Source organism: Girardinichthys multiradiatus, chromosome 14 (assembly GCF_021462225.1).
Source record: "Girardinichthys multiradiatus isolate DD_20200921_A chromosome 14, DD_fGirMul_XY1, whole genome shotgun sequence".
Classification (NCBI taxonomy): Eukaryota; Metazoa; Chordata; class Actinopteri; order Cyprinodontiformes; family Goodeidae; genus Girardinichthys; species Girardinichthys multiradiatus.
Genome location: NC_061807.1, coordinates 5,078,258 through 5,092,281, shown reverse-complemented (window position 1 = coordinate 5,092,281; position 14,024 = coordinate 5,078,258). Strand labels below are relative to the sequence as shown.

General features: G+C 40.8%; 2 protein-coding genes across 4 annotated transcripts; one reads left to right on the top strand and one right to left on the bottom strand.

Annotated features, from left to right (window-relative positions):
• The first annotated feature begins 1,431 nt into the window (after nt 1-1,431).
• aimp1b (aminoacyl tRNA synthetase complex interacting multifunctional protein 1b) lies at nt 1,432-11,299 on the top strand. The gene is made up of 7 exons (XM_047386870.1): nt 1,432-1,579; nt 7,790-7,884; nt 8,883-8,996; nt 9,294-9,479; nt 9,548-9,747; nt 10,656-10,827; nt 10,960-11,299. The coding sequence occupies exons 1-7, from the start codon at nt 1,548-1,550 to the stop codon at nt 11,124-11,126; spliced, it is 966 nt and encodes a 321-aa protein (XP_047242826.1). The 5' UTR covers nt 1,432-1,547; the 3' UTR covers nt 11,127-11,299.
• On the bottom strand, nt 11,295-13,533 carry LOC124881322 (GTPase IMAP family member GIMD1-like). 3 transcript variants are annotated; one of them, XM_047386887.1, is made up of 4 exons: nt 13,432-13,533; nt 12,677-12,815; nt 12,339-12,601; nt 11,295-11,892 (listed from the first exon to the last, which is right to left on the bottom strand). In XM_047386887.1, exons 2-4 carry the CDS (start codon nt 12,813-12,815, stop codon nt 11,617-11,619), a joined length of 678 nt encoding a protein of 225 aa, XP_047242843.1. In that variant the 5' UTR covers nt 13,432-13,533; the 3' UTR covers nt 11,295-11,616. The 3 variants fall into 3 exon arrangements, with proteins under 3 accessions (XP_047242843.1, XP_047242844.1, XP_047242842.1); XM_047386888.1 differs by lacking the exon at nt 13,432-13,533 and adding an exon at nt 13,015-13,408; XM_047386886.1 differs by lacking the exon at nt 13,432-13,533 and having other exon boundaries at nt 12,677-13,408.
• Nucleotides 13,534-14,024: the final 491 nt, after the last annotated feature.

Here is a 14,024-nt window from a genome sequence, read left to right as displayed (position 1 = left end):
CATATTTCAGTCCAATATACGACTGTTTTCTGAGGACAGCATTTTGTGGTTTGGTTGTCGTCTCATGCCCACCTGTTGCCTTCCTACTTCCATTTTCTACCTGAAAATAGTTATGAATCAGTCTGTTTTTCTTTGTAGTTTGGTATTTTAGATGTAGATTATTATCTGAAAACATATTACATCATTTTTCCATTCATTTTGACCTTCCATTAAGAGCTTATAACCTCTGGTAGTAAACATGCAGGTTTTTAATGCTCAAAAACCTAAGAAATGGCTTATCACTGAGAGCAAAACAGTTGGTTTGTAACTAGACAAGTTTGACATCATTCCAAAACCCAAGTTCTGATTGATAAGTTAAATGAAACGCACCATGTGTAACGTACAAGAGGTTCCTTTAGTGTGTTTGTGTGATAAACCAGTTTGGTGTCAACAATTAACAGATTAGTTAGCAAAGAACCAGCAGCTCGCCACAGAAATACAATTTATTCCAATTTTTTTATCAAACAAATGAAGAATACCACTTATTTAACTCCAACAAGATGATTCCCAAAGAGCTTTTTACAGTAATCAGCTGCAGAATGTCAGATTTTTGCTGGATTTCTCCTTTTCTTAAAGACATAACTTTTCTTTTCATCTGTTGTCATTGTTTTTCTTAAACCCCAGAGCTATCCATTTGTCTTCCACGTGACCAAGATCGTTGGGTTATTGATGTTTTAGCTGCCAAACCCTTGGAACTTGTTTGAAATTGGCTTGTGAGGCACTGTTCATAATGTAAAGCCTGTTGAGAGTCATTTTGCTTGGTTTCTTTGAGTTTCCAGTCTGATGTCCTGGTGCAAAGAAGCAGTCATGAGGAAGAGTGATTCTTACATGTTTGGGTCTAAAGGTTTGACTTGTTCTCCACGTGGTGGGGCTAGTTGTTCACTAAAACATTGTGACTATACTCAATGACCCCAATCAAGCAACAATGACTCAAACATATTCATGGCCTACTGACCACTTTAAAGCACCAATAAGAAAATTAAATTTATTGGCAAGAGAAAATATTTATCAGTGATTTATAATGTTGAAATCTCCATTTTTTTAGAATCAATAAATACTTTTATTACAAACTTTATAGTATTTTATTGGAATTTTATGTAGTAGACCAACAGAAAGTACTGCAAACGTGAAGTAAAAACAAACTGATTCGTAGTTTCAACATCTTTTGTGAATACAAATCTGATAATATGTAAAATCGCTATTAAATGCAGTTGCTTGTGTGGTTGTAACATGACAAAATGTGATCAGGTCCAAGGGTATGAAGAGTTTTGCCAGCAGCTGTACATGTAGTTCATTTTCACTGTGAATTGAATCTTTGTTTAATGAAATAAGGTAAATATTAAAGCGTAAGCATCTGATTCTCCTGTGGTTAAAAGTGGAGGTATGTGGCCTTTGACCTCCAGCCACAGACGGCGCTGGCTCTAGTCGGAGATGCACACAAACAGCTGACAGAACGAGGAGCTGAGCCAAAATCACTCCATGAGCTTCCAGCGCAGGACCCAGTCAACATGGACAACGTGAACAACCCGTTTAATCCCAGGTACGGAGTCTTTTATGTTGCTTATTTCCTTCATTGGCACCGACTGAAGGTAGATAAGTCTGTTTCATTCTCAGATGCAGGTGTGAAATTTATCTCATACAGCATCACTATTTCACACTGATTTGCCAAACCAAGTGAAACCTTTTCTTCTTAAAGTACAAACTTTTTCTGTCACTATTTTAGCAGAAGAGCTGGTTTAATCCAACCCTAAACTTTTGGAAAAATGACTGTAAAGTCATTTTTTACCAGTTTCTGTAGAGTTCTTCCCACTTAATTTACTAGTGAGAGTTTGAGTTGAGTGTAGTAACTATGTTCATGTTAGTGGGTTCTGTACTAGCTCCTGTTATTTTTAGCATCGTGCCTGAGGCAGCTGTTGTGTCTCTGCGTGTCAGTAGCTCAGCAGCTGCTCTCTCTGTGGGTTTGTTTAGCTACAATGAGAGGACACGCTTTTAAAGCTACAATGTGGGGACCAATGAAAGGTCCCCGCTGGACAGTAACAAATCTGCAGCATTAACAGCCTCAGTTCAACAGCCTCAGACATTTAAATGTACTCGTACTTGTCGTCGTCTCCCACTTTATCCTGGACCGGGTCGCGGGGGCAGCAGACTCGGTAGCGACACCCAGACGTCCCTCTCCCCAGACACCTCCTCCAGCTCCTCCGGGGGGAGCCCAAGGTGTTCCCAGGCCAGCCGAGAGACATAGTCCCTCCAGCGTGTCCTGGGCCTCCTCCCGGTGGGACGTGCCTGGAACACCTCCCGAGGAAGGTGTCCAGGAGGCATCTGGTATAGATGCCCGAGCCACCTCAACTGGCTCCTCTCGATGTGGAGGAGCAGCGGCTCTACTCCGAGCTCCTCCCGGATGGCCGAGCTCCTCACCCTATCTCTAAGGGAGTGCCCGGCCACCCTACACATTTAAATGTGTTTCAAGGATTCATGTCAGATTCTCACAAACAGAAGCTGCATACAAATATTATTAGAGTACATATTTAGCATTTCACATCAGGTATGTTAACCTTTCACATTTTGTCACGTTACAACTACAAACGTCAGTTTTATTGGGACTTTATGTGACAGAACAATGTGTAATTGTAAAGTGGAAGTAAAATAATACATGATTAAGCTATTGTACAAAGGAAAATCAGAAAAATGTGACACTTATTTGTATTGAACTGCATTTATCCTAATACTGTATAGGAAACTTAATTTAAATGCGTTTTTTACAGACAGGCTCATTGTCAGTAACAAAGAAGGGAAACAAAGTTATAAAGCAAAATACTATTTTAGTATAAATATATATTGTAACGTTATATTAAACATGAGTGTATATTATACATTCCTCAGGCTTGTAAGAAGTGCATGGATGAATCACATGTGTTAATGAGTAAAAAAGACAGAGGTACATCCAACCCTGGAGCTGCTGTCACTGGGAGAGAGATGAATCCATCAGAACCGGGATCTCAAACACCAGAACTAGAACTTGACCTAGAAAAACACCTGTCAGATGATGAGAAGACCTTGCTTCTCTTTTGCCTCTTTTCCTGAAATGTTAGATGGAAAAGCACTTTGCATGAGAGAGACCCATTAGAACATGACGTAAAAAACCTCTCTGTCAGACTCTACATGAGTGGTCTCTGGCCTGTCAGCAGCATCCTTCACTCTTTCAAAGGGTGGAGCAAAAATACCGGAAAGCTACTCCACCAAGAACAAGGATAAAGGAGAAACCAAAACCTGGAGCTGTGTTCCCTGTCAGACAGAAAGACTGATCAGAACATGACTCATTAATTATGACCTGCAGCCCCAGCAGAGGGCAGCAGGGCAACAGTCAGTAAATAGAGCCTACCTGTGTGTACCTTAATCTCTGTATAAATCCAGAGGTTCTGTGAATGGCTCAGGTGTGGAAAAACTCACAATGCTTGGAAAATAAAATCAGTATGTGAAAATATTAATAATATTGAATGCTGCATATCCAGCAGAGACAGAGGAGCTTCAAGAGCAGCTCTGCCAAACATGGATGTAGCATTTATGAGAGCTACAACAGGTTATGGTTGTCCAGCATAAATGTCTGTATATATACCCCATAATAGTCACGCTTGACCAAACTGTGTAATCACATGTGGACACTATTACCTTGCAGTGGATTACATGTAGTTGCTTTCCGACCTTTTGGAGAATGAGTTTTAAAAATGCTTTTGAAATCAGAGAAGTAAGCAGGATTAAAAATCCAAGGTTTTTCTAATACGAGTTTTAAAATCTCAGCCAAAAATCTTTTGTGTTTTTCTCTCATTTTTTATTACTTTATTTTCATTCGTATTACTATTAGTATAACTGTATTTGTCATTTTTTAGATTTTAATAATTTTTCTGGCACCTTCTTTCTATCTTTTTGTTGTGATTATGAATCTGAAAATATTATTTAATATTAATATTTTATCAAATAATATTTGGGTCTATTAAGGATTGTCCTGTGAATACCAGCCCAGTAAGGCGATGGTATTAGGACAGAATAGAAAGGTGTGAAACAAGCTCTGACATTATTGAACAGCATAAACTCTGCACATATATGGAATGAATTCACACAATTTCTTAAAATACAAGAATTTATTAACAAAAATAAGTCAACTCAAAGTCAAACATATTTCAATCAACAAACTCTTTACTTTGCTAAAACAATCCAACTAAACTACCAAACAGAATTAAAGAATAATGAAGACTAATGGACTATGTACAATATAAACAAGTTGATTAAAGATTATTAAAAACCATGACCAAAAGAGTGATGCAACATTACCATGCAATGTTTATGTTTGAGAACCAAGGATTATCTTGAAGAATCTGGAAATTAAGTTAAGTTAGTCTTGAAACTAACTTAGAAAATAATCAGCAAACGTTTAGACAACCCTTCACAATGCAAGATCAGATAAAATATTATTTTAATAAAATAATGTTTTAAATAATGATCTGCTGAATAAAACCAACCTTCTGGATGACCATTTCACAACGGTGTCTAATTAACTGCCTTTACATAAATATTTAAAGAAATATTATTAAAGGAAATGGTAAAATATTTAAGGAAGTATTTTGGAAAAGCGCCAAATCTTTCTGGAGAAATGGGGCTTAATGGTGTTTACTATATCAGATTTAGTAAAATGATGTTAGGGTCACATTATTTACTACCTTGAAAACTAAACCTTTCTGAAAAAATATTATTTAGCAGCAAGCACATGTCCTTAGCTGTTAGCAGTTGAGGCTAACAAAGAATCTAATAGCTTAGCACCAGAATCAAACACACACCTTTAAAATACCGTCAATAAAAGGGTTAAAATGCATAAGTGCGGACGGCGCGTTATGATCAATCTTTTGTGTTTAAAATCCCCTTTCAAGTAAAGTTTGTCTTAACTTTAAAAACATACAAACACAGAACACAAAGCTGAACACGTGTGCTGCAGATATTCTGCTAGCACCAAGATAGCATAGTTCATCACAAACAAAACCAAACTTCATAAAATGAAAACGTTTAGATCATTTCATCCTAAATAACTCTCTATTACTCTGCCCAAACACCTAACCTCGTATGAACCGTGCTGAGGAGTTGTCTGGGCAACGACAAAGTTTGAAGAGAGCTCTGTGAACAAAGGATTTGCTTCCAGCTAACCTCCGGAGTATTGACTGGGCAGCCGCTCTGTCGGGCCGACCAAACTGCACGTTACCACGGGATGCGGCAACAGTTGTCGTCCTTTCAGACCGGGAAAAACCGCTCCACTCGTTGTAGAGACAGCGTCTCTACTGGGGACTTCTCTGGGACAGTTTGCTTCTGCAGGCCTCAGAGAGAAAGTAATCAATGCTTATACCTTAATTTACCCCTTTTATGAATGAATACCAGATTCTTTCAACAGTAATTCATCAGTACTTAACTTGGGCATATGATCACGTGATCTTATGACACCCTTGGATCCAGTTTGAAGAGTTTATGTCTTTTTGCCAGCAAAGAGACATTTGTGCGCTGCCTCTCTGGCCAGTCTTGGAGCGGAGTCCGGGTGGTAGAGAAAGGACCATTGGAAAGGGGGTGCTTTTATACAGCCAGTGGCATCATGGGAAGTCCGCTGTTACCCCCAATTCCTAAGTTGTGCCGGAAGTAGGTTAATGTAATTTATTTTGAAAGTTCCAGGAAAGTCTGTACTGGCCTTTCACGTTGTAACCCATGGCTGTGGTCCCAACATTTTCTATTTTTATCTCTCTATAACTGTCATGATTGTTCATCCACTTTGTTACTAGAACCAGATATCATTATTATACCAGTATTATACCAGTATTCCAGCATCCCAGTGATTCAATAAAGCCAACAGAATGAAATCTGCCCTAACACCACAAGGAAACCAGACCCACCACACTGTTTGGCTATAAGCTGCCATAACAGGACACAAAACAGCAAACAGACGAGTAAAGAACAATAAAATTTCATTGTTTTTTAATCAGTCTGAGATTTTTGTTTCATAATTAATACGTGTGTTGTTTTTTAGTGATTTGTACAGAATTAATGACTTGTGCCTTACGAAGAATTTCCTTTACATCAAACATGTTTCAAGTTTCTGAATTAGAATGGGCTCAAACCGACAGAATAGTTTTCTGTTCTGACGCCGTGATTGATGTCATCCTTTAACCACAGAAGCCTCGGTTCAGGAAGTCTTCACCACCAAATGCATCCTAACGGTGGACACAGATCTGAGATGGACATCTCATGATGATCCCATCAAACCTCTTTACACACAGTTTGTTTTTACAGCGATAACACAAATGACTGATGGTGCTTTGTGGTCAGTATTTACATAGAAGCTCACACTAGAACGATGGAGGCCCACCGCATCTGTGGAGGGAGAACCCATCCTTTACTACTCACCTTTAACAAATCCAACTGATTTTTTAGTTTTTACACACATATGATTGTAGTAAAATATTCACACCCCTTTTCCACATTTGTCACATTTTTTTGCAAATAAAGATCTGAATTTATACCCGGCTCATCTGCGATGCTCCTCTGTCAGACCTGTTTGGGGTACGTCTCTACCTGCTGCACATCTAGAAAAGCTTGTCAGCTTCAGCTCAGTCAGGGTTCAGGCTTTTCTGAAGCTATTAAATTATTCCCAGTCTGACTCTGAGGTGACTTCTGAAAGGCCAGTGGTTGTACTGGATCTTATTTAGGAGTCTCAGAGTAAAAGGAGCTGAATATAAATGCACGGCACACATTTGAGGTGGTAACGTGACAAAATGTTAAATAATAAATTTGTTTGTAAGACAATGAAGACACAATCTTGGCATATCTCCACCTTACGTACAACGTGTTCTCATCAAAATAAGGCAGACATCTTTGTCCTGATTTCTAATGACCAGTAGGAAGAAAATTTGAGGCTGTTTTAAACCTCAAGCAACTTTGTACAGGTTGACTGATAAATGGGTGTGTCTTCCTGTCCACCTGTCCGTCAGGTGTTAAACAGAAAACGCTTTCATGCATCTAATTTACGTTTTAATAAAAAACAAACGTTTCTCATCCATTAACTCTTGACATTTGGAGATAGGCACCAGCTCCCCCGCGACCCACTATGGAATAAGCGGTAGAAAATGACTGACTGACTGACAAACGTTTCTCATCCATTAACTCTTGACATTTAGCTGCGTGTGTGCAGCTCTGCAGCAAACCTGAGTGTCCTCTCAGATAACGTCTACATAAACATCTGATCAGGTCATCTGTGACATCAATGTCTGTCTGATTTGAATAATGATGTTTGACTAGGTGATATCACGTAACACTGTTAGACAGTAGCTCATATTGTTTGTGCCATTAGTGTTTAAAATGTCTCTGACTGGATGCTTGTGTGTTTCAGTCCGACCAAACTTGTTGGAAAAGACCAACAACTGGATTAAATTCCTTTAAACTCCTTTAAATTCCTTTAAATATTTTCTCTTTAATTTTAAAAAAGATATTTCAACATGTTTTTGTTTGTTTTTGGAGTTTATACTCGCTTCATGTTTTCATTAGTATTAAAAACATTTCCAAAATTCCTCAAAATAATGTTTATTTCTTAAATGAGAACACAATTTATTCTTAAATAATGTGCAAAAACTGAATAAATTTTTGGAAGATTGTTGTAAACATTATGGATTCACAGAATCAGCTCATGCTGCATTTTGTTTTATGGGCTTTTTGTTTCTTATTTTAGCCTGGAAGCGGTTCTGAAGAAACTGGATCCGGAGGATGGAGAGCAGATCATGGAGTACTTTAAAACCCACGCACTGCTGAGCAGAGAAAAAGCTTGTAAGACCCCAAACTGTGGAAGTTTACTTGACATGACCAGGTTACAGGTCAGGTCAGAAGTTTCCATCCACTTATCATGGAAAAAAATGTCATACTAATCTTGGGCTTTTAAGGCCAAATTAACAGTTTTTCAACAGTTTTTTCTCATCTACACTGGCTCAGAACTATACATACAGGCTCAAAAATAAACACAGCCACAAATATTTGGTTAAATGACTCTTAGCAGGTTGTACCTCACTTAAATATTACTACTTGTACTCGTCGTCTTCCGCTTATCCGGGACCGGGTCACGGGGGCAGCAGACTCAGCAGAGACGCCCAGACGTCCCTCTCCCCAGACACCTCCTTCAGCTCCTCCGGGGGGAGCACAAGGCGTTCCCAGGCCAGCCGAGAGACATAGTCCCTCCAGCGTGTCCTGGGCCGTCCCCTGGGCCTCCTCCCGGTGGGTGGTGCCTGGAACACCTCCCGAGGAAGGCGTCCAGGAGGCATCCGGTATTGATGCCCGAGCCACCTCAACTGGCTCCCCTCAATGTGGAGGAGCAGCGGCTCTACTCCGAGCCCCTCCCGGATGGCTCCTCACCCTATCTCTAAAGGAGTGCCCGGCCACCCTACGGAGGAAGCTCATTTCAGCCGCTTGTATCCGGGATCTCGTTCTTTCGGTCATCACCCAAAGTTCATGGCCATAGGTGAGGGTAGGAATGTCAGCTTTCTCTTCACCACAACAGATCGGCACAACGTCCCCATTACTGCGGCAGCCGCACCGATCCGTCTGTCCCGCTCCGTTCTTCCCTCACTCGTGAAGAAGACCCCGAGATACTTGAACTCCTCCACTTGAGGCAGGAACTCCACTTCAACCTGAAGAGGACAAGCCACCCTTTTCCGGTTGAGAACCATGGCCTCAGACTATTACTATAATAGTATAAATACATGTTCACCACACTGTATTTACGAAAGGTAATACGCCACCTTGTGGTGGAACTGAACATTTGTCTGTTGCAGTGTTGCAGGCATCCGTAAGAGAACAGAAGAAGCTGCTGGTTGAAAATGCCAAACTGAAAAAGGACATTGAACAGCTGAGAGGTCAACTGCAGGAAAAGCAGAAGAGACGGACCGGTATGGACACCAAAAATAACCAATCTGTAACTCATGCTAACATCAGTATGACCCCAAAAACCATCTTAACTCTGACCAGGTCAAAACAAATTATGCAAAGTTGCTTTGAAAACGTTTTTATTGGGGGCTGAGGACATCTTAAGGTCTGATCTTAGACCGGAGCATGTGCATCATTGACATTATATATATATATATATATATATATATATAATAGTATGAACTGGCATATAGTTTCTCACATCAGACTGAATTCTTTCATTTATTTCCTGCTAATTCTTCATATTTTCTTTCTTCCAGCCAAAGCTTTGCTCTCTCAGGCCCCGCCTCCTGAGAGTGTAAGCCCCGCCCTCACCAAACCTGACACTGAACCCGCCTCCCCCTCGGGAGCAACAGCGGCTGTTCCTACAAACCGTCCTCCTCCCTCTGCTTCCTCGAGAGAGGGCAGAGACAGACCAAGCAGGAGGAGAAGAGGAGAAAGAAAACGTAGGTATAGCCCAAAATAAAGTTAAAGGTAAATTAGAAGACAACTACCTTTTTTTCTCGTCTCTTAGCACGTCCCAACTCAGACCCTCTCCCTCTGGGGGCGGAGTCTCTGATTGATGTGTCACGTCTGGATCTGCGTGTTGGAAGAGTCCTCAGCATCCGCCGCCATCCACTGGCTGAAGCCATGAGTGTTCAGGAGGTGGATGTGGGAGAAATCTGCCCCCGGACAGTTGTCAGCAATCTGGGAGGGGTTAAAGATCTCGACGAGGTGAATGTATAAAACTAAATAACTAATATAATGATAACCAACACTTATTTAGGGATTTAATTCAATTTTATCCTCAAATGTTTTCCAAATTTAGATAATAGTATTTCCTTGTTTCAATAACAACCATAAAAATATGGCAAGTTATGTCAGAAAATTGTATTTCTGGTTCACACGGAAGGATTTTCAAATTGGTGGCTGTTTTTGAAAACCCGAGAGACACGTGACAATAAAAAAACATAGATATAACATGTTTGGTCCTACGGTTTGTGGTGTCCAGCCACACGGGAAGCACAACACGCAATACCCCAACAGATTTCACTCACAAACATTCAGACGGGAAATCTCACAAACCCTCTTGAGACCAAACGTGAGTTCAGAGTAATTCCGCCCTGTGTTTCTGTCACGTCGTTTTCTGATTGGCTACACGTCTCATTTAACAGGCTACATGGTCGTTTGTCGTGGGGGAACACCAAACACGGTACGATGTCGGAGCAAGTCAATCCAACATGTTGAATATCCCTGATTTGAGGTCCAGACGTCCTTCCAATCAGACTAGATCACTCTTAACACAACACACACAGCAGGAATATCTCATAAGATTGTGTTAAGAGTCATCACGATGATCGGGGCAAAAATCGGCAAGAACAAGGCATAAAGCATGCTAGCAACGGCTCATAAAAACATTAACAGCTACTTAAAGGAAGAGGAACAGAGATGCTAACTGCAAATTAGAGAAAAGCTAACAGCTAATCAGAGTTAAGCTAACGGGTAAAGCCACAAGTACATGTAGTAAAGGGTTAAACATGCACAAAATAATCTTTTTTGGGGCTTTCATTCTCAGCTTGTTCTCTGTTTTCTGAGATTCTTTATAATAATTGAGAACATAATAAATAAAATTTCCTCGGCAGCTGCAAGGCTCTCTCGGAGTGTTTCTATGCAACGTCAAGGCCTCGAAAATGAGGGGCGTGGTCTCACAGGGCCGCCTCCTTTGTTGCTCCGCCTCTGATGTCCGTGTGGAGCTGCTGGTTCCACCTTCAGGCTCCGTCCCTGGAGACAGAATCACTTTCCTGAACTACCCTGGTAACTATAGCACATCATACATATAGCATATAGCACAGTTAACAGGTCATTATCAGCATTTATGAAGGGCTAATATGTCAGAGCAGCTAACACCATCCGCCAGAGGTTGAAGTCGTCATGTGTGTGTTTTAGGTGAGCCGGATCGTGAGCTTTCATCCAAACAGAAGATCTGGGAGCTTCTGCAGCCTGATATGCAGGTGGACACCAAAGGCGTGGCCAACTATAAAGGATGTGGGTTTGAGGTGAAGGGGAAGGGACTGTGCAGGGCTCCCTCTCTCACTAACTGTACCATCAGATAGAAGCAAGTCGTTTTACTTTTTTGCGTGAAAAACCACCTGCCTGTCGATAATTTGTCTAAAGACTGCTGGTACAGGTTGATGATTGAAAGTCCTCTGTTTCTTCTGTTGCTGTGGATACATAAGAACTGATGGATGAAAGGCAAATATTGAAATAAACACAGGAAAGGATAATATTTATTTTGCTTTTTAATTATTTCATGGTAAAATGGTACAGATTGTTATGCTTCATCTACATTGCTGCTACCAAAGTGTCTTCAAACACGCTGAAAACTGATTATCAAAATGCACTTTCCAAAATATAGCCTCATTCATGGAGATGACAACAGTTAGGTTGAAACCTAGCAGCCACATTATCTGTTTTTCTTATTTACAGCTAAAGCTAAGGTTGAATTAACAGATGTGCAATGTTCAATCCAGTTAAACAATGTATTTTAACCCAAAATGAGCAAAAATATGCCAAATCTGACAATTAAAGGCCTCAGAATTTGTGTCAGAGTGATTGGTCTGACCTCAGTCTCAGAGCTTTGTGATGGTTCTTCGCCGATAGGCGGAGCAGTTGGTCTCTCAGCGGGCGGCCTTGGATTGATGGCCAATCAAAGCTGTTGTCCAAAAAAGAAACCCCACCCCCAACCTCTTTAGCCAGAGACTTCAGCCAATCAGAGCTCTGAGTGAGGTAAACAGATGGTTGAAGACCCGCCTTTTCCAGGTGATCAGCGTGTGTGAAGATGAGCATGGCGTGATGATTCCAGTCTGGACCGCAGAGGCTCTAAAATGCAAAAACAAGTCTGATTGATCCATCTACTGTTAGCGACGCACATACGTTTATTTTTCTTTATTTTGAAGTAATGCAATGAGTTAAGGAGAATATGGGGATAAAAATGCTCAAATCTCACATAAAAATCAATTTAACTGTATTTTAACAATTTAACTAAGTCACATTAGCACTTTTCCTTATAGGAAGCTATGAGTAGATACAAAAAAACAATTTAATTTGTGTTTAAACCTGGTACATGGTCTGCACAGAGATTCATGTTGTGACCAAAATAGTCGGATACAAAACATCAAAAACTGGTACAAACTGACAAAGATCCAAAATAACCAGCAAACAGAAATGTGTTTGAAGGAAATTGCAATGTGAATTTTTGTATGAATTAGCAAAACAGTAAAGAGTGAAATAAGACAAAAAGAGATGCGGCATAGATTAGTTTGTACCTCTATGTGATGCAGCAGCTGTGAGTTTTCAGTCAGCTGATCCACTCTTACTACAACCACAAGCACGTGGATGCCATCAGGGCAGAGCTCCTGCAGGCTCTGTGGGCGGAGCTTCACTGGAGGTGTGTCAATAACTCTCAACATGAGGTCAGACTCCACCCCCTGCCTCCTGAAATACGCAGGGAATTTTCTGCTCAGCACCTGGAGTTCTGTCGTCACGGAAACACCAGAAATGCACGCCCCTGTCTGAAATTCCTGCCCGCCTGTAAATGGTGGGAAACATTGTTCATTCATCCAAATAAATACTCCTAAAAGAATAACTGTCTTAAAGGACTGACCAATGAGAGCATTCCCCACAGAGCTCCGCCCACTCTGCTTGTCACCTAGCAATAGGACATTTAAAACGAGAATGTCTCGTTGTTCGTCTGTTGTTTGAAAACCCAACCGGCTCAGGACGTTTTCAAGGAATCCATCCATCTGAGAAAACAACATGAAGTGTTCAGTCAGTCAGTCATTTTCTAATGCTCCTTCCATAGTGGGTCGCGGGGAAGCTGGTGCCTATCTCCAGCAGCCTCTGTGCGGGAGGCGTGGTACAACCTGGAGAGGTCGCCAGTCCATTGCAGGACAACAGAAACACAAACATAGGACAAACAACCACACACAGTCATTCACACACCTATGGCCGTAAAAACAGTCATTTTTTTGGACTGTGGGAGGAAGCCGGAGTACCCGAAAAGAACCAATGCATGCATGGGTAGAACATCCAAACTCCATAGAAAAACTCCCCTATCCAGGAGTCGAACCCAGGATCTTCTTGCTGCAAAGCAACAGTGTTACCAATTGCACCACTGTGCAGCCCAACTTGAAGGGTTTCAATGTTTAATTTGTCCGTGTTCACTCTGGAAATCAAACACATGGTGTAAAAACACACTCTGACACTTCCTGTCCTATAGCTTTCTAAAAGGTGGTTTAAGCTTCAGCTAAATGTGACTTTCTGGTATCATCAGTTTAAATAACCTACTAAGAAGCTCTCTGTGTCATCTTTACTTTTTTCATGACAATAAAACAGTTAGATAATAAGATTCAGTCTCACCTTTCTGTGCCTCTGTATGAGAAGTGGACAGAGACCGGTTTCCTGGTCTGGTCAACAGTGAAAGGTATGTGTCTTTACAGGAGTGGTTACAGGTTAAAGTATAACCAGCCTGACATATCTGTCGCTTGCTCTGCAGCTTTATTGGGCCATAAAAGTGATAAATGTCTCTGCAGTTGCTAACGCTGTAGCACTAATGATCACATCATGTGTTGTCTGATTTCTGGTTTTAAAGTGTAATAAAACCAAAAACAAAATGGAAATGTGTTGATTTGACCATGTGACCAGTGTAAGCCTGCAGAGAGAAAGTCTACAACAACATCTCCTCTGACCTTTCCCTGAAATCTCCATGATAATGAAGTGTATGACTGACTGGCTGATTTTGTTCCAGTTCTCAGGCCCATGTTGTTACAGTTAGAATCAGAATCAACAAGGAATTTGTTTTGGCGTAATCGGTGCAATACAATACAAATTAAACAGTATAAATATATCTACAATATAATATAAATATATGTGCACAGTTCTAAGTGAGTGAGAGTAAATATAGAGCAGTATTGGGTACGAGAGCAGTACAACAGTGCAGATGATCATTGTGC